Source organism: Delphinus delphis, chromosome 1 (assembly GCF_949987515.2).
Source record: "Delphinus delphis chromosome 1, mDelDel1.2, whole genome shotgun sequence".
Lineage (NCBI taxonomy): Eukaryota > Metazoa > Chordata > Mammalia > Artiodactyla > Delphinidae > Delphinus > Delphinus delphis.
Genome location: NC_082683.1, coordinates 75,726,278 through 75,747,095, shown reverse-complemented (window position 1 = coordinate 75,747,095; position 20,818 = coordinate 75,726,278). Strand labels below are relative to the sequence as shown.

Genomic DNA, 20,818 nt, shown 5'->3' with positions numbered 1-20,818 from the left:
TTGGCACAGCTGAATTTGGCAATTAGAACACAATTTCTTTTCTTCAAGTTCCAATATTTCTTCAGCTAGTATTCTCTGTATTTTTTGTTAGACTAATGAATGCATGGCTTCAACTACTTTAAACTTTATATGTAGATAATAGCAAGAGAAGGCACTTTATTCAAGATGTAGAAAACACGGTAGGCCAACAAACCTTCAGCCATTTTACATGCAGGAAGTTGAGCATGTAAGAGAAATTTACCATAATGTTATCTCCTTCAAGGCGTGCTGAGTTTAGTTGCTTAAGTGCATAGGTAAGAGACAAAGAACACATTATACCAATGAACACAGTAAAACAAGTTACTTCTGCACACTAAAGAACACACAAACAAGTATTAAGAACCGATAAAATGGTCTTCTACTTAAAAAAAAAAATCCAGCTACGGAATTTCATATAATGGTACCTGTTCAATTTTTTCAAAAGACTGAATTTTCAAAGATAAAAAACATGGTTGATGCTTGATTTTAAATTAGAATTACTTAGGGAAAATGCATCACTTTAAAAACTGCCACAATTTCCTAAATTTTTATTAAATTTTTACCTATGAAAGCCATTCTGCCTACCCACAATTTCCCTATTCAAAGATCATTTCTATTTTATTAATGTATGATGCCTTCAACCATGTTCTCTTTCAATCAGTCTCACAGGTCTTAGCATACCCTGAAGAAATATATGAAAGGCATGTCAATCCTTGTATTTTTAATAAACTTTAAATTCTAATATATGTACATTTAAGTTAAGGTTATATGATGGTGCTATAAATTCACTCAGTTTGCAGATTAAAGACATAGACTGCTGTGGAAATGCTTAAGTGGGCAGAGGGACATACTTGTTATGTTACTTGAAAATGTATTTTCCATCATGTTTGGATACCCAAAAGTAACAGACGTCTAAACCTCTCAATATCAGAGAGCTTTGAAACCAGATGATTTTTTTCTTCCCATTAGCAACACTCTAAAATGATTTTTTAAAAAGTTTATATAGACTAAGTTAGGTTAAAAATGTCAGTGCCTTATAACTTAAATGCATAAGTTATATTTGTTTTTGCTTCTCTGATATAAGTTTTATATATTTTCAAAGCTGTACTTTATTCATTGTAAAATATTCAGGGAGGTTTTCTCTTTTCTGCTCAATTGGTATATTTTTGAGAAATGTCTTTGATGCTGCTTTACCATTCTTCAACACATTAACTAATAAAACAGATTAGTAAAGTAGCAATATTGAATACAGGCAGAAATATTTTACTGGTATGGCAAAATCACCAAAAAATTCAATCTACTATAGCAGATTGTAAACTGAGGGCAGCAGAGATTTTGCACTATTTATATATGAACTCCTTCTCAGCAAAGCACCTTGTACAAAATTAGCATTCAGTAAATCTAGAATTTAAAAACAGGTCACAAGAAACTAGTGAACAAATTTTTAAAAAAGTGCTGACATGCACAGGTCCCAAATCTTACTTACAGAGGAACAACTAGTCACAAAACAATCCGAGGAAATTTACAAAGAAGTAAAATCAAAGAAAGTCTGAGGTTAGAGTAACCTCCTCAGCCACCAACTAGGAGCAGGAAATGTGTCAAAGAAGAAAAAAAAAGGAAAAACAAACTCCTAGTGGTTTCAATTTTTCTGTATTCTTCAAGTAAACGGAAGAGAAATACAGAGAAAAAAAATCACAAAATATAGGCATGCCTCAAGGCTTTATGTGATAACAAACTAAGAGGGCTTTTCCTTTCCAAAGTATTTCAGACTTACTGCTATAAAGTTTGAAGAAAAACAAGTTGGTTATCTAGAGGGAAAGAACACAACTAAAATCAGGAAATGTGAATTTTTGTCTAGACTAATATTTTTAATATTTGGCTACAGTTAAATTTTGTTTAATGCAATATATAAATTCTAGAAAAGCTGTGTACAAACGTAATTGTTGAAAAATTCATTTGTATAAACTTTTATTTTTAAATGTAAATTCTCATGGAAAAAATTTTGTCCTCAATAATACACAGCACAGAAAATCTGTCAACATCTTTTCTGGATATATCAAAAGGAATTATCTCTCAAAATTTGTCTACTATTATATTTGGTTCCTACACATTTTAATAGCAGTGGTAAAATAATTTAGAATACATAGGACCTGGTATACTGTTAAATTTATGAACTCTCTGGCACTTTTCCAAGTAAAATGTAGACTATCATTATTCTGTAATAGTGTTTGTTAAAGAAAGTTTTGTATTCTTATTCCATAATCACTGGCCACATATAGACATTTCAAATAAAGATATTCTGTTCTAACATTTATTTCCAAATGATCCTTATTTAACATTTTTACTGATTATGAAATTTGTATCTTAAAAACCAATTCATATTTTGCTATATAAGTTTATTGTTAGCAACTTAGAAATTAATATCCTAATTTAGAGTCTCTTGCCATCTATGGTATTCATCTGTAAAGTTCTAATTCTGCAAAAAGCTTGTTTAGGGAAGTTAAGCCGTTCCTTATGATGATGTCATCATAAATTCTGAGGTGAACTAGCCAGTGATTTTGAAATTAATGTCTTGTGAAAGATAGCTCTTCTACAGCAGTTGCTAATACAGAATCTCCAAAAGGAGAACTGTCTAGAAGAAAATAATTTATTCTGCTCATATAAGGTATTGGGTAATCTCATAAGACAACACTGTCCAACACCAAGTTACCAGTTTTAAATTTCACTCTAAACCAAGTCTCAACCTTTTCTTTCCCAAAACAAGAGAGCCACAATAGACTTCTACGAGCACCATGGTAATATGCTCCTAAGGCAATGATTCTTGACGATAGTAGTGGTAGTGAGTTGGGAACAGAAGGCAGTGGGAATGTGACGTCTCTTAACAACACATATCCCTTAGCTCAAGAATGAACTTGTTAGCTTCATCTAATAAATTCATACTTGTTTATATTGTACTATCTTAAAGGTGCTCCAATTCAAGCTGATTAATCTCTTCAAACTTTGGAAAAGAGAGATAAACTATATAAATATTAGATTAAATCAGAAGCTTATAAATAAAATCTTTAAAGTTATTAAAGTTATATATATATCCTCACATATACATATATATAAAATCATTGAACTACTATATTTAATATATACCCACTTAGTCTTAAAAGACTACTCTGAGATTGATTTTTATAAAAAATATACCAGAACTAATTTATCCAAACAGGTTTCCTCCCCCTTCAAAATAGCCACCTGGGACTCCATGTTGCTGCTATCTGAATAGTTTTGGAACTATTCTTGGTGACAACTCCTTCGGTCAGTTTGAGTCCCATGTGGAAAGGGAGTCACATCTAATTTTTAAGCTACACATAAGCATTCTCAAACTTGATTCATTCTTATCTTAATTACTATCTGTTTTTCTATTTCAAATATAATAAATCTATTTCCAGAAGACTTATTTTCCATCACCGCTGAGGTTATTCAAAAAATATGACACAGCTTTAGGAGCTCTTATAATTTTTGTTTTTTAGCAACAAGTATATCACTAAAATAAGAATATTGCCTCCTGATATGACTACTTTTCACTGATTTGAATGTATTAAGTTCTGAAAAGTTTGTTTAAAAACACAAAAACAATACTCTAAAGTCATATTCTAGTCTTAATGATAGATTACAGCTTGCATGTTATATGAGTGAAACCTTTTACAAGTCTTAAAGTTATTAACCTCAAATACTCTTCTATTAAAAAAAACACTACTTACTGATGCTCTAGTTTCTGCAGCTTTTGCCTTTTTTAGTCTGGTTTTTGCAGCATCCAAATCCAGTCTCTTATTTTGTAATAGTTTCCTTTCTTTCTATAAATATAGGAAAGAAAAAAAAAGCCTAATGATGCTAAAAATCCAGTAAGAGCATACACATTTAAGGTATTATTCTCCATTAAATATATGAATCATCTGATAAAGATCTATGATTACAAAATTGGCTATAAAGTGACGATTCAGGCATCTGACTCCATTTTCTCACTATTTCCAATTTTAAAATGATAGAGACATTCTAGATATCTGGGAAAGATGGCAGGTGATGGCAGAAACAAAAGAATATTAGTTTTAATATTCTGTGATTTTGCCCTTCCAGGGAACATATGGCAATATCTTCTTTGTTGTCACAATTGGGGTAGGGATGTTACTAGCATCTACTGGGTAGAAGCCAGGGACGCTGCTACACATCTTATAATGCAGTATAGCTCCCACAACAAAGAATTATTCAACAGATAATCTAGGAAGCGCCTATGGTGAAGAAGGTAGAGGGCCCAGGGCAAAGCTCCTTGAAACTCTGTGCCACAGCAACAAAAGCAACTCTATTACTACGAAAACAGAATTTCAAATTTATAGAATGAATAATGAACAAACATTAGTATGATATCTTAGAATTAGTACGATATCTTAGAATTCCTCACGGGAACATCAAGCTTCTTTATAACAGGTAAGTTTATAAGAATTCACTGTTTGCTTTATTAGTTCTTAGAATTCATATATTAAATATCATCCTATTGACAATCTAATATCTTTTCAATTGTATTTCAGCTTTGTGGTTTTTCCTTTGTCTCAGGCCAAACACTTTTTATTCACAAATTCATTGTAAACATATTGAGTTTCAATAATATTTTGTAATAAGAAATCTTCAAATTAAGTTTGAAGTAGTATTTACAATAAAGAGCAGTCTTGCAACAATCTTAGGAAAAAGATATTCACCTAGAACTCCACTCTCCATCACTTAAAAAACAAATTAAACCAAAAAAATAATAGATTAACAGATTAGGTTTGGGAAAGTGAATTTTTTTTCTTTATTTCAGCAATAAAACACAGCTGTGTGAAAAGAAGATAATAGACTTCTAGGGATACAAAAAGACAGAAAGGCTAATAGCCAGGAATATAGCTTCCAGTAATTGGGATTCTGGCTCCCAGTTTAAATGAACAGCTATATGGCTATACTGTGGTGATAAATTGTGCCGTATTTTAATAATCATTCCAGGAACTTCTCTATAGATTTTAGTGCTGGTAACGAACAAGAATGGATGTAAAGACACCTCAATAACACTACAGGGACACAAAAGTGGAGTCCGTATCATTAATAGTCCTTTATTTTGGTTAGTTTTGTGTTCTGCTGGAATATGCATCTAACTAGATTATTTAATTTTTCTAATCTGCTACATCTACAAAGTCATTAAGAGGGCAAATTATTCATTAAAAACTAAGTATATACCTAAATTATTTTACTAAAAAATGAACATTTTCCAACTCACAGCAATTGTTTTGTAATCTCCTTCTATAAAGTTTCTTAAAGGAGTGAGAAAATTTAAGGCTGATGTTTGAATCAGCTCTCTGTCTGCTGTTCCAATTCGTTTTTGTGTTTCTCCACATTTAATAAGGGCATTACCTGCAAAGGAAAAAAGTTTGGTTTTTTTTTTTTTTTTTTACCATTGTCTGGTAATGTCAGAAAATCATGTTAAGATAAATCAGCATTTGATCTGCCTTAAAGTCAGTTGTTACTTGTTTACTTAAGTAAAAATCAAATAAAATTAACTGTAGTTAAGGTAGTTTTATTTTGAAAGTAAATTTAAGATTATAAATATCAAAATGAAAATGACAAAGGTGAACTCCTTATCATAGCATAGTTTATTGTACCAACTCTACCAATGGGACAAAAGAGGAGAGATACACTAAGAAATACTTATGGTCACAGCTCAAATAGTGTAGATATATTTATAAAAGTATAATTCTTAAAATATTTTAATAAGTAGATAAAGTCAAAATTCTTTTGTTTCTGTATTTATACACTTACCTCGTGTCTATAAATAAGAGTATATATTTGTATCTTAAGTTAAAAAAAAAAAAAAAACCTATGTTTTGCAGCACATATACCCTAATATTTAAATAGGACAAATTCAGTAGAAAATAGAGAAAAAGAAAGAGAACCACAAGATTGGTTCTACTTCCAGTTCTACCTCTAATAAGTTTTAGTTCTGTGGATCTTAATTCCTTCATTCTCAGATAAAATTAGATCTGATTGATAAGGAAGGTAATAATATAATGTAGTTAAGAGCTCAATTTCTGGATACAGATCTACATTTGAATTACTAGCTGTGGATGAACTATGTAACCTCTCTAAGACTCAGTTTCCCTGTCTTTACACAGAGATAATAGAATTTACAAGTAGGATATAAGTGAGGATTTACCAATACATATATTGTACAGTGTTTAGCCCAATTCCTGAAATATTCAATTACTAATTTATTACTAATACTAATCATCTATTACTAATACTATTATCAATTATTAATAAATAGATTCACAAAGCCCAATTCAAATAATCAGGGTACATTCAATGGAATTATTAGAAGTGCAAACAGATTAAGCAGGTTAAAAAGGAAAAAATTTAGAAGCTTTCTGAATGTTCATGCTCCACTAGGTCTTCAGCTTGGTGAAGGAAAGGGCTGGGTTTTCACGTACCTTTATGACCCCAGCATCTAACTGAGTCTGGCACAAGAAGGCAATAACAAATCTGATCGATATATAAAGTTTTTGTAAAATTTACAGTTAAAATTTAGAAGTCAAAGTATAGAAATTTTAAGCATTTTCAGACTTCTGAAAGAATTATATTTTGAAGAACACAATGTAATAGTTTCAAAGTTGTACAGCTATAAGCCAGTTAATGGATTAATAGCATTCGTTACACAGTACTTAGGTTATTTCCATCTGACATAAATACTACTAAAACTAAGTTAATTTAGTCCCAGAATTTATGTGCTATTTCATAAATCAGAACTATATACGTAGAAAATCACTTAATTTACCTATCATTTCATATCTAAATAAGGACAAATTTCTTGCAGAAGTCTTAATAAAAAGAATTATTAGCCATGAAAAACAGGAAAAAAGCTATAGAAATCTGAAATGGTCTTATGTTCTGAGAAAATTAGATTTGAGGGGTAATCATATATAACTGAGCTTCAGAGTTATACATTAAAAAAGTCACTACAGCAACTAAAAAAAGCTGGCATAACTGTGAAACGTAATAGAAAATTTAAAGTATATGAGGAAAATAGAAATAAAATGTCATCCAAACATCGAGAGATAACCATTGTTAACATTTTTGTGGTACTGACATTACTTGGGTAATAAAAGCACTAGTTCAAATACTTAGTATGTGCCAGGTACTTTATTATAGAAATAAATCCTCAAGAAACCTTACAAAAGAAAAATCAACTAGAAGAGACATATATAAACAGAGACTGCAATATATCACAAAAAGTACAACAGAGGTGCTGCAAGATTCAATGGGAATACCTATTTAGACAGAAAAAGATGTGAATTCTCAGAATATATGCTTAAATATATTAAATACTAAGTTACACTGTATATATTCAGTGGTCACCTACATTTGTCACTGCATCCAAAATTTTAAGACAAAAAAATTGAATTTAAAATTGATTCTACTAATATTAGGTAAATGTTAATGATGTCTCTAAGTAGTAAAAATCTAAGAGTAAAGATATCTCTTAGCAGACCTTTTGCCTTTCACTTACCATAAGCTGTTCCAGGGCCAAACTCAGTCCCTGCATCAATCATATATTGTCCCAAAAGTTCTGGGTTGTTTATACGACTTGGAGCTTTTCTATCCAGTTTCTCATAAACAAATTCTTCTATCCTGGCATCTAGGAAAAAGGTTTAAAATTACCAATGATTTCAAAAAGCTAAGCTATTTGAAAGATTGTTTTGTTCCCCTACTAGACATTTATTACCTTGTAAAATAAACATGAAATTAGTATGCTTTCAAGTATATATCTTAATATATAATTTTTCATTTGCATGTTAAGAGTATTACATAACTCTAAGAAACTTATATTTTAAAAATCTGATAAAATATTTTGGCACAAAAATATTTAAAATAAAGTAAAACTATTATGAGTATTTTATAGGATTTTAAGTTCCAGCAAGGGTTGGTATTCCTTTAATATCTAGTGAAGTTGTCTTTGCCCCATTCATATACTGTCTAATTTTTAACTTTGAATATATGTACACAATTTTAAAATCAGGGATTTCCAGCTATAAAAATACGGATATAAGGTACCTAAGAAAAATCAAAGAGTCACATACTTCTGCCACTATTATTTTGATTTAGTTTGCTCATATGCTCAATCTCCCTCTTAGAGGCTAAATACTGGGAGTTTAAGGAATGGAACAATAGGATTTGGAATAGTCTACAGAGATCAGCAATATGATTCCTTGGCTTAATTTTATTTAATTATGTTTAAAGTATATAAATATCTGAGCACTCAAAAGATTTCATCATTAAAAATAAGTTTAAAATACAAAAGGTTAAAAGCAATAATAGGAATTAGCATAAATGAAAAGGAAAAAACATCTGTAAGATCTGAATAAACACTTGGTTATCATAATATTTAAGAAATTCACATTTACACTGCTGCCCAACAGTGAGATATTTCAGAGACAAATAAGAAAAAAGTCAAAGTTCCAGACTTTTCAGAAACAATGATTAAACATAAAATTACAATCCAAAAAGAATCTCAGTTAAATAGGGTTCCTTCTAAGCACCTCACATAACTCCTCCACAAGTGAAAGTGTCACACAGTACACTGAAAATTTCAAAAATAAGCTGAACCAGTAATAGAAACACTTCAGGAGTTGGCAAAAGTGCTAATTTTCATACATAAAACAGGCTGTTGGAACAATACTCGCTTTTGTGGTAGACTCTGGTGCAGCATCAGAAGAGTTTTTAAGCAGGAATTTAAAAACCTTTCAATTAGTTAAAATCAAAATGAGTCAGTTCAAAACATAGCCACTGAGAAGATATTAACTAAATTGCAGAACTTCATTTTCTGACCGTGAGAGTGATTCTTATCTTTGCCATCTATCTATTTGGTCAAAAATTTAAAGTTGAATCCCATGTTGATTTCATTCAGTTAAAAAAATTGGTATATTTTAAATAAATGTTTCATTTCAATAGGGCATTAAAAGGTCATCATAAAATCTTAACAAAAAATGCAGGCAATTCTTCTATAATACAATGTATATTTGTGAAAAATCCTAGGATCTGAAAAATCATGCACTAAAAGTAACAGGGCTTACAGGAAAAAGAAGGTTAGGTCTGACTACTCAAAATCTGTGTAACTTTATAATGAGAGCATAAATAAAACACAAAAAAAATTCTGTTACTACTTTAGACTTAAAACACTAATGTAAAACTGTATTATATGAGCCATTGTAACTCCCTTCTACCGACATCATTCCCGTTTACCAGTTGAGTGTGAGCTTATTTGCCAATCACAAAAACATGTTGTAGAACAGACTATATTATTTAAGGAACTAAGGATAGAGCAAGAAACAAGAGGAAAAATGTCTACTACTTTCTTTTCTCTTTCTTTCTTTTTTTTTAAGATACCATGGTATATTATTTAAGTAGCCTTAAATGAATAAGAAATAACACATAGTGTCCAAAAACAACAGGCCTCACTCAAAGTGTAAAAGGACTATTTTAAAAAGTCACCACAATTTAACTAAAATAGCACAGTATTACTAATATTTTGTACAGTGCTTGAGGTTTACGTAATAGCAACAAAGTTTAAAGCTTGGAACTTTAAATTAGTAACAAAGTAAGTTTATGGCATTTCACAACATGGTCACAATAACACTGGGGAAAAGGGGAAGGAAAGCAGGCATTGTTATTGTTGTTTTTGTCCTTCAGTTTTGATCTGTAAAACTCAGGGTGTCAACACACCTGGTTCTAGTTCAAGTTCCACTTCTAATTAGTTATGCTACACTGAACAAAATGCTAACTTGTGAGTTTCAATTAAAACAATTATTATGCACCTTATTTGCCACCTTATTGACTTAGGTGATCTGAAAAGCTTTATGATGCTGTCTGAAAATCAAACGGAATAATTTATGTAAAAATGTAAAACTTAACATAAACATAAATAGTTGGTAACTACTTAAGTTTCTATATAATTTTTCCTTAATTACTAGGGACAATTCTTCCCTGGATGAGAAAGGAAGATTAATTTATCTACACAGGCTTTCATAACTCTTAAAATTCAAACTCACTGCCTGAAATTGAGTTTTCAAGAGGATTCTACAGAGGCCTGAAAAATGTTACTTGTCAGTTTGTTAGAGGGTATACAATGACGTGTTTATCACCCTCTTCTTCACCAAAAGTACACACACAAAATAATTATAGACCCCAAAGCCATAACCAAAAAATGTTTTCCAAGAGCCATTAAAACTTTTTTAAAAAAACATTAAAAAAAACCTATTAACAGTACTTTTTAATAAAATTAGTCAATAATGGAGACAAAAGGTAAAAAATTTCTTACTTGGATTTGGCTGCAATAACACTTCAGTTTGTTTCATTATTTTTTCTGTCCATATTTTGGTACATTCAGCTTTGCTAAGGAGGTTCTCTAAGTGAGCATCCAATTCTGTCTTCTCTGCCTGGCCAAGCTTTTCTTCTGTGAACTGTTATTGATTATACAGTTAAAAAAAAAAAGTTAAATATACCCCCAACACATTTTAGGAATCTGTATTAAAAAGAAAACTCAAATCCAAACAATCCCGGGCATACAAATAATTGTCTGTAAACTGTTGTATATGAATGCTCCTTTTTGCCCCTCTGGTAATTTATCCATACCTCTTTTGTGGCACTTAGGATAATCCTATTCCATAGTTAACACATATCCTTAGTTCTGCTGAAATGTATGGTGTGAATGCTATAGAAAATCTAGCATACTGTCCTGTATATAAAGTATATAAATATTTCTTACATTATAAAGGTAGGATAACATAGTGGTAAGGAGTAAAATTTTGAGCCAGCTGGATCTGAATTCAAATCCTGACTGCACTCCTAACTGTGTGACCTGAGCAAGCTTTTGAATATTTTTTCCTTAGGTATCTTCCATCGCAAAAGAGAGACAATATATATATTACGGTGTTTTAAGAATTAAGTAAGGGTATGTATGTAAATCGCTTTGTTCAGTGCCTGATAATTATTATTTTGAATTTAAAAAGGGCTATTTATGTTTAATGTGGCTTTGTATCATTGGCACTTTAATCACACCTAGTGAGATAAGCTTTTATGGGATGTTCTGGGAAACTATCATTTAAGTTGTTTCTTCAAAATATGTTCCAGCAATTGATTTATGGACTAACTTTTGGAACATATCCTATTCATACTACTGAGGCATCTTTTAAAGATCATAAATGTAGTTAAATATACTCACAACGTATCAGTTTTTATTATCCTTAGTGGTTTTTGAGGAAAGGCAGCATTGCCCATACAATAACAAAGAGGTAAAAGTATTTCTGTGTAGATTTTATAGAGACTTCTGGACACTTTTAATTAAATACTAGAAGCAATGACTCAGGCTGTTTATCATGCATAATTTTCCTCTAGAATATGTGGTTTCCCATCATAACACAGGTATATCACTAGCACTAATTCTATACTCATTAGTCATGACTTATTTCTGGATAACAAAATAGAATGTTCACCTTTAAAATATCTTCTGCAGCTCCATTTTTCTGAACTTTATTATCTGTTTCTTTCAGCATCCTTCTTGGTCTAATACTTTCAATTGATTATCAGTTAGCACTTACAGCTTTTAGAATGTTTTTCTTAGACTTCTGGTACACCCCCACTAAAGGTTTTATTCAAGGCCTAGAAATAGCTTCAATAGCTTTTGTAAAGCTTTAGGTCTTTTAAAGACTGGCCTGTAGCCAAACCCTGACCCAATGGGTGGAACTGAGAATAGTAGTTCCAAAGCTATTGCCTAAGCCTGTAAACTTGCAGTGTACTGTAACCAACGATAGGAGAGGCATTGGGAAAAAGATCAAAACTCTGACCCCAAGGTCAGCTGGGTAACTATGCAATCTAATTCTTAAGAGAGAATGCTGATATTCTTTACAGATCCCTGAAGATTCTAAGCTGTAGACCTGCCAAAGGTATACATTAGAATTTTAGAGGTTCCAAGTCTAACCTCCCCTGGTTAAATAGATTATTTCCCAGATAATGCGAGTAGTTCACCCAAGTGAGTATTATCTATAAAGGATGATCTACCAGTAGAGAAAAATTCTCCACTTAGCTCCTTAGTAAGCATCTATTTTGTTTGTTCATTCCATTCATTACTTCAACAAATATTTATTAAGCACCTACATATGTGCTAGGCATTATTCTAAGCACATGGATTTCAGAAGCCAAAAAACAAACAAGGTTTCTGCTCTAAGGAAGCTTACATATTAATGGAGAAGACAGACAACAAACAAGTAATTTGACAATAAGGATACAAAGATAAAAAGATGGTGGACAGAGGACTAACACAGATGGTCCTATTGTTTCTTGATCCAGTGACTGAATGATTAACTGAGTGAATTTATGGAACCCTTAAGTATGAGTGAGATAGTTTGATTATAGAAAGCCTGTTCAGAAAATAGCAGTTCTGTAGGAAGAACCACATGAGCAATTTATTTAAGTACCAGTAATAAATTCTGATGTTTACTTGCATTTTCTGAGAGTAAAAAACAATTGCTGTGCATTTTGTATCATGTACTCAAAAACATCTTGTTATACAGGTAAGAATCATAAATTTAGTGATGAAGAAATTGAGGCTCAGGATGGTTTAAAATTTTGCTCTAAGATGTCAGTGCTGGGATTCAATCTTGTATCTGTTTGAATCATAGTCTTATTATATACTATGCTACCCTTCCAGTAAAATACTTGCTGATTTCAAGCAATTAATATTTTCTATCACCATTACCTAAACACACCTTGTGCTTCTCTGTCCCTCTTTCTTTGTTCATAGCACTCTGGTGAGCTGTATCCTATAGCCCACCTCTGCTTCCTACCTGATATTCAATCATCATCAAATTAAGGATAATAACTTCAATCCTATCTAAAATAAACAATAAAAGGGTGGGAGGGGACATAAGAACATTGCTAATGTTATATATTTAAGTTGAAATCATATATTTAAATTTTATTATTTCAATGTGTAATTGTAAAAGATATATTTCCCATGATTTTATCACTATGGGGATTTAAAAATTTTTTCCATTGTTAATCACAAGGTATGATATATTAGGTTAACAAACTAGTACAACACTTAATGCATAAATCTTCCTCTAAAACATTTTTAAGCATACACCAACTACAGAAATGATGAGTTATATCAACTAAATTAAGGAGAAGTATTAATCAAAGATATTTGTGGAGAATACATACTTTTTCTTCAACTGCATGTGAGATATATATTTAGCATATGACATGGTTCTTGCCCTCAAGGATTTTATGATCTTAACAATATTGCTTAAACACAAACATAAAATTATGATATCTTTGTCAGAAGAACAAAAGACTTATTCTTTCTTTAAAAAAAAAGACCCCTTTCCTAATTGCCAAAAATTTTAAATTTTACCCTAAAAATTTTAGTTTTCAACATCTTTAAGTCCAAAATCATTACTGACTTTGTAGTCAATTAGTGCTGATAGTTGTTCATTATAAACTACATTTGATTTTAAGCATATATATACATATATTTTTTTTCTTTTTGCGGTACGCGGGCCTCTCACTGTTGTGGCCTCTCCGGCTGTGGAGCACAGGCTCCAGACGCACCGGCTCAGCGGCCACGGCTCATGGGCCTAGCTGCTCCGCGGCATGTGGGATCTTCCCAGACCAGGGCACAAACCCACGGACTCTCAACCACTGCGCCACCAGGGAAGCCCTTAAGCATGTATTTTAATGCATGTATAGCACTACCATTTAATAATTAAAAACTTCTGTGAAAACAAGCTACGATGAATGTCAGAATGCAAAAAAGTCATAGAAATCCAAACCCAATGTTCTCTAAAGTGTAATTTGATGTACTATTCTTTCATAATATTTCATTAGTAACCCAGTAAAATGACCTGAGAAAAGAAAGGTTAATCCACTCTTTATATATTTTCTCTAAACATTGCTTTAAGAAAAAGATTGTCTTTGAGTCAGCCACATTATGCCAGGCCCTGCAATCCTTCCTTTACTACAGGATAGACATGCAGGCTACAGTATGAAATAAGAAGCCTGGATTCCATGCCCTGATTTACTAGAGAGAATAAAGGACTACAAGTAAAAAGTCTGTGTGATCAAAGACATCTATTTAATATAAACTCTAACCATCAATTCTTTGATTGGGTAAAGTAATAGTTTAAAAGTATTCTAAACTTCTTTGGGGCAAACGTATAACACAAACTCTGAATATATTAGTAAACTGTAAAGTAGATTCTCCTCAACTGGTTCTCAATTTTGGCTGCTCTTTGGAATTGGGGGAGCTTTCAAAAATATTGATGCTGAATCCAATTCCAAGGATTCTAATTTAACTGGACTGAGGTGCAAGCTGTAAAGATTCCTTGGGTAATTTTAAGTGTAGCTAAGACTGAGAACTACTGTTCTAAGCTCATACACAATTATTTTAATATCAGGTTAACAAAACATGTTCTATCTAGTTGTTTACTAAATTAATGCCAACAGCACCAAAGGATGTGAACACAGTTTTGGGTAACACTAAAGGTGAAGAGTTTTTACAGAATGAGAAAATGTATGGCCTTTGAATGGGATATATTTATTAGAATTTCAGAGACATGGTGAAGTTACTGCAATTTAAATTCTATAAAAGAAATGGAATTTCAGGAGGACCTGAGAGTGAGTGGAATTGCATCCAGACAGGATCCGACAGGAGCTGGTGGAGGCCAGCATCATAATTCATCTTTACATCTCCAGCTTAGATACACTATTGTGCTTGTTAAATTAAATGGGAAATAAAGGCCAAACCTGCAACTAAAGTTTAAAGACCTCTTCCCCCTCAGAAAATAGCTGGTGTTCATGAAGTTCATAGTGTAACTTTAGTAGTCAGTTCAAAGAAAATGTTAGAAAATTAAAATGAACCCCCTTCCCCCAGTAATATAGTTTGAAAATATTTTTTTAGAGACTATATATCATTTTAACAATGGTGAGCAAAGTTTTGCTTCAATATCAATTCTGAATTAAAAATGCGCCCACTTGAAAGATTTATCAAATGAAGAACAGTAATTCACAAAATGGCTACTTACTACAAAGAATATTTAATTATGATAAATTGAGAGTAGATTATGAAGTCCTTGAGGGCAGCAACTGGCTCTCATTCATTTTTGTATCCTTCAATACCAAGCACCTAGGAGGTACTCAATAAATATAGGTTCAATTAATGAGTCTGTTTCAGACTAGCATTAATCAACTTCAAGGTCAGCAGATATAATGTCAGAAAAATACTAATAAAAATAATTATTTAACACGCTAAATGATTCAAAGAGTAAACTTTGCATACGGATACTACTTTCTTGGCTAAAATGACATAAAAATTAAAACAAAAACCAAACAGAAAACCATATTGGATATTGTGAGAGGGGAATAAGAAAGAGAGTTGGGGACTTCCCTGGTGCCACAGTGGTAGAGAATCCGCCTGCCAATGCAGGGGACATGGGTTCGAGCCCTGGTCTGGGAAGATCTCACGTGCCTTGTAGCAACTAAGCTGTGCGCCACAACTTCTGAGCCTGTGCTCTAGAGCCCACAGGCCACAACTACTGAAGCCCATGTGCCGAGAGCCCGTGCTCCACAACAAGAGAAGCCACCGCAGTGAGAAGCCTGCGCACTGCAAGGAAGAGTAGCTCCCACTCGCTGCAACTAGAGGAAGCCCACGCGCAGCGACAAAGACCCAAAACAGCCATAAATAAATAAATAAATAATAAATTTATTAAAAAAGAGTTGATTCCTTTAGACATACAATCTTATTAATGATGCGAAAGCCACAGAGTGACAGAATTTCAGAGTTCTAAGAGACCTTACATAATAATTCATTACAAGAAAAATGCCACATGATCATACAAAATTGAGAAATGACACAGGAATGGACATAGGAATTCACATCAAGATTCTGTGGTCTGAGATGGACTTGAAGTTATATCTTGAGGTAAGGAAAGGCCACAGAAAGGGAGCAGAGAGCATTCAAGATGAGTTTAACTGTTTGAACAAAAATCTAGAGTTAGAAAAGTACAAGATATTTTTGAAATTAAAAAAAAATTTGATAGGAATACAGTATTTATATATGAGTAAGAGAAAAGACAAGGCTGGAAGGGAGTATTTAATTCTCAATTAAGGAATCAGGACTGAAAAGGTAGGATTTGAATGGTTTTTAAGACATTAATAAAGTCAACAATTTATCAAGGATATATTACCTGATCCTTTTGTGTTCTACTGAAGGCATCACGAACAACAAAAACACCCAAATGGATTGTTAGGGAATGAATACTCCTATTCATTTATACATTTTACCTTAATATTCTTTTTAAAGTACCGAGGTATATAAACACATTTTAGAAGACTGAGAGTGGAGTAATGGGACACATTTATATGATTTAGTAGTTTGATTTTACTTTTTTTTAAAACAGGGAACATGTTTAATTTTTAAGTAAAATGAAAAAAATGTATAGCAGCTGTCTAACCAGAGTGGCCTATTCCTTAAGGTATAATTTGATTTGAATAGAATTATTTAGAAATATCAAAGCTAAATTCCATTCCTACTGTTTTTATTGCTTATAATGAGTAACTGGCATAGCTCTTACACTATTCTTAGCATGAAACTTGGCACTTTGGCACTACACTGATGTCAACTCAATTTAGAGTAGGAACTCAGTTATCGACTAAATACAGAGATGAGAAAGTGGTGTTCTGTTGAAAATTACCACACAGCATTCCAAATTTCACATTACATTTTGGAACCATCCTTTTTTTCCTTACATATTTTATTTTAAAGAATTGTGGGGACTTCCCTGGTGCCACAGTGGTTAAGAATCTGCCTGTCAATGCAGGGGACATGGGTTCGAGCCTTGGTCTGGGAAGATCCCACATGCCGCAGAGCAATTAAGCCTGTGCGCCACAACTACTGCCTGTGAGCCACAACTACGGAGCCCGCGTGCCACAACTACTGAAGCCTGCGCGCCTAGAGTCCATGCTCCGCAACAAGAGAAGCCACCGCAATGAGAAGCCCCTGCTTGCCGCAACTAGAGAAAGCCCGGGCGCAGCAACGAAGACCCAATGCAGCCAAAAATAAAATAAAACAAATAAACTTATTAAAAAAATTGTGGAAAATGTCAAACATAAACAAAAGTATAATAGTATAATAAAACCTCATGAACCCATAACCCAGCATCGGCAAGTATCAACCTTCTGCCAATGCTGTTTCAACTACCCATCTTTATTTCTTCTAAAATATTTTAAAGCAATTCTCAGACATGATATAGTTTATACATAAATATTTCAAAATGTACCTCTAACAGATACAGATGTAATATAAAAAGTCACATTAAAGAGCCTGTTCATCCTGAAATTTTTCCCTTCTTAGTAAATGGCTCAAGCCAAAACCTCACAGTCATCCTTGACTCATCTTTCTCTCATACTCCAGAGCCAATATGACATGCAATACTGGTTAGATTCTGAACCTCCCCTGCTATGCTATCATTATTTAAGTCATAACACCTTTTGCCTGTCCTATGGCCACAGCTCCCTAACTGGTCTCCCTAGCACCCCCGTAACCTCAGATTCTGCACTTGTTGCCTCTGCCTGAAATGCTTTCCCTCCAAAAAAAAACTGGGAACTGTCACTTCCTTGAGGTCTTTTCGAATTTGATCCTATTAGAAAGGCTTGCCCTTACCATCATGTCTATACAACATGGCAACAACCATCACCCCTGCCCTTAACCTATCCCCTTTGGCCATCTTCTCCATCACCACCTGATGTATTTACTATTTTGTCTTATCCTGTTAGACTGTAAGCTTCAGGAGGGCACTGTGTTGATTTTATTCACTTTTGTATCACTTTGTATCACTAGTGTCCAAAATTGTAGTGACACACAGACATGGAGTAGGCACTTAAGTATTTAAGACTGAAAATTATTTGATAACTAACAGATTATAATTTTAAAACTTTTTCCTACAGAATTTGAAACAATAATTGAAATTCATTTGGGAGGTACATCTTGAGAGCTCTGTCTCAAGATTTTTTAAATCAAGTCTATCAATTATTTAAATCAATTTGTAATATATGTGTCCTATTTAAGCAGTGCGGATTATGCACCTTGAAAACATATCTAGATGTTTGTATGTATGTATGTATTTATTTTTATTTATTTACTTATAGCCCTGCGGCGTGGCATGCGGGATCTTAGTTCCCCCACCAGGGATCTAACCCCAGCAGTGCAAGCCAGGAGTCTTAACCACTGGACCACGACGTAAGTCCCTCTAGCTGTATTTAAAAGAGTGGCATTACTTAGTGTCAAATCTGCATTCAGCATCTAGAATCACATGGAATCAGCACTAAAACAACACCAAAGCTCACGATATAGACAGCCATTATCTTGCTCTAGTTCTATGATTCTTTGCCAAAAATAGTGCAATGTAAGATCAATCAACTATGCCAATAAAACCGGGGTAAAGGAGATAAGGAAAGCAGTGATGCAATACAAATGATTTATTTCAGTATCAATTTGGTATGTTATATTAGAAAACTATTTTTGTTTTCTCTTTACAAAAGAGAATGTTGTTGCTACTATGTCTATGTCATCAACTTAAACACCAGACTGTTTACAACCCATGTTGTGGTGAAATTTACATCTGTTCGTAGATTTAACTGAGTTGGCATAATGTGGGTGATGACTGTAGAAAACTGTCCAAGTTCCCTAGTACTGACACTTCCTTGATTTCTGAATACCGCGAGACGGTCAACTTTTCCCCTTAAAGTGTATTTGAAAAATGTCCCTGTGACTATAAGCACAACATGAATCTTCCCTTTCTCTCGCACTGCTCTACTGTCAGTGCTTCCCATTTCGAAAATGAGTGGGAACCCCCCTAACTCAGTGGCCCTGGCAAAGTCTGGACGCCAACTGGGGATCTCCATTTCTCCCGCGGACTGCCAAGTCCAGGGACCGGACGGGGTGAGAGAGGACTGCAGGGAACTGTGCTGGCAGCTCTCTGGATTGAGGGGCAAGGAAAGGAAACTTCCTTCTTGGACTCGGCGAGGAGAGTGAGAAAGACGAAATGAAAGGGTGGGGGTGGTTCAAGAACGGTCTCTGTTACGCCGCGGACTCGCAAGGCCTCCGCCAGCCCCGGGAGGGAGGTCACACGAGCACCGGCGTCGTGAGGTCAGAAAGGCGGGTGGTGCTGTGCCTCGGCCCGAAGCCAAAATCAAGGCGACCTCCAGAGGAGGGAGGAAGCTCCGGGCCCCGTCCCCACTCCGCCTCGCTTCCCCGGGAGCGGCGGCTGGGCAGGAGCGGGGAGGAAAACGGCCGCCGGGCCCAGAGGGGCACCAGGCCGCGCCCATCACCCGGGCCTCTGGCCGCAGCAGGCCCGCCGGGCGGTCGGCGAAGCCCGGTGCGGAGGGCGCGGCCGCCTCGGGCGAACCCTCCCTGGCCCCTTCGGGAGTCGCCACCCCTTCTTCCCGCCGCGGTACCTGAACTGCACGACTGAGGAAGGTGCCCGCGTCGGCCGCCAGCTTCTTCACGTTGAAGTCCATGATGTTCATTCTGGGAGGAAGCCGGGTGGAGCTGCCGGCTGACCTAGCGGGGAGGCTGAGGCGCCGCGGCCGGGCTGGGGCGCCGGGCGAGTGGCGGGGTCAGACGTGGTAGGTGGAGGGAGGCGGCGCCAGTCCCGCCGCCGCAGCTGTCGTTTCCGTGAAGGGGGAGAGAGAGGGTGGGGCGAGGGGAGAGAACTAGCGCCTCGGAGCCGGCCGCGCGCCCAGGCGGCGGCGGCGGCGGCGGCGGCGGCGGCGGCGGCGGCGGCCGAGACACAGGGCCTGTCCTACCGGGAGTGCTGCCACTAACGTCGGCAGGGGCCGCGGTGGGCTTGCAGAGGACTGCCGGGCAACTCGGCCGTGAAAGTCCGGGTCCCGAACGGAGAAAAAGAGCGCGGGCCGCGGGGCGGAGCCTTTGTAGAGGTTATCGCGGGAACAGCGACCTCTTCAGGATCGCCGCGGGGCGCGCCGGGAGCTTGGCCAGTTCCGCCTCGGGGAGGGTCGTGTTCGTTGTCAGGTGCGCGCCGCTGGGCGGCTGAGGCGCTGCGGTTTGCAATTAAGCCCCTGAGAACCAAGAGCAGAGGCAACCCAAATCCCCCCTTTTTGTTTTAAGTGAAAATGTGGAAGTTGTAGCATAAAATTACAGTATCTGTGAAATTAGAACCAGCAGCTCCCTGTCATCTTGTAGCACCCGCGCCCCGCTGGTCCCTGACGCCTGGATGGCACTTGGCGAACGTTTGCAGTATGGGGTCGAATTTAATGTCCCCACCGAGCCTGTTGTTCATTCATTCAGCATTATTGAGTATCTGCCGTGTACCAGGATTGAATCATGTGCTGGAGATACCACGCTGAACAAGACTGTCCCTGCCCTCAGGAAGCTCTCAGTTCGGTTACTTGACAACCTTCAGAGACACCCTCTTCCCCCTGCTCCAGTTTTGTTTCTATTTGCTGCCACAAGGATTTTGTGACTGCCTAACGTGCTGGATTACAAGATCAACACTAGGTGCATACTTGGTGCGAAATACGGTGCCCAGGACACCAAGTGCCGGGTGGAGAACGTATAAGATGGTGAGTGAGATAGAATAACCCTTAACTATTCAGCGAGGCGAATTTTAATAACTAATGAAAATATGATGTGAATTTTAATAACTAATGAGAATATGATGTG

At 35.4% G+C, this 20,818-nt stretch overlaps 1 protein-coding gene and 1 long non-coding RNA gene across 3 annotated transcripts in view; one reads left to right on the top strand and one right to left on the bottom strand.

Annotated features, from left to right (window-relative positions):
• Positions 1 to 19,777, bottom strand: part of SH3GLB1 (SH3 domain containing GRB2 like, endophilin B1) — a 38,648-nt gene extending 18,871 nt beyond the window's left edge. The window contains exons 1-6 of one of the 2 annotated variants that reach the window (XM_060024872.1): positions 19,591 to 19,777; positions 10,400 to 10,541; positions 7,592 to 7,720; positions 5,309 to 5,442; positions 3,768 to 3,860; positions 242 to 280 (exon numbers count right to left, since the gene is read on the bottom strand). In XM_060024872.1, the coding sequence (XP_059880855.1) occupies positions 242 to 280; positions 3,768 to 3,860; positions 5,309 to 5,442; positions 7,592 to 7,720; positions 10,400 to 10,541; positions 19,591 to 19,662 (609 nt within the window). In that variant the 5' untranslated portion in view covers positions 19,663 to 19,777. The remainder of the gene's footprint in view (positions 1 to 241; positions 281 to 3,767; positions 3,861 to 5,308; positions 5,443 to 7,591; positions 7,721 to 10,399; positions 10,542 to 19,590) is intronic. The other variant, XM_060024863.1, reaches the window with a different exon arrangement.
• Positions 19,778 to 19,905: 128 nt separating this feature from the next.
• Positions 19,906 to 20,818, top strand: part of LOC132433731 (uncharacterized) — a 44,267-nt gene continuing 43,354 nt past the window's right edge. The window contains exon 1 of the long non-coding RNA XR_009521204.1: positions 19,906 to 20,718. This is a non-coding gene — a long non-coding RNA (uncharacterized lncRNA). The remainder of the gene's footprint in view (positions 20,719 to 20,818) is intronic.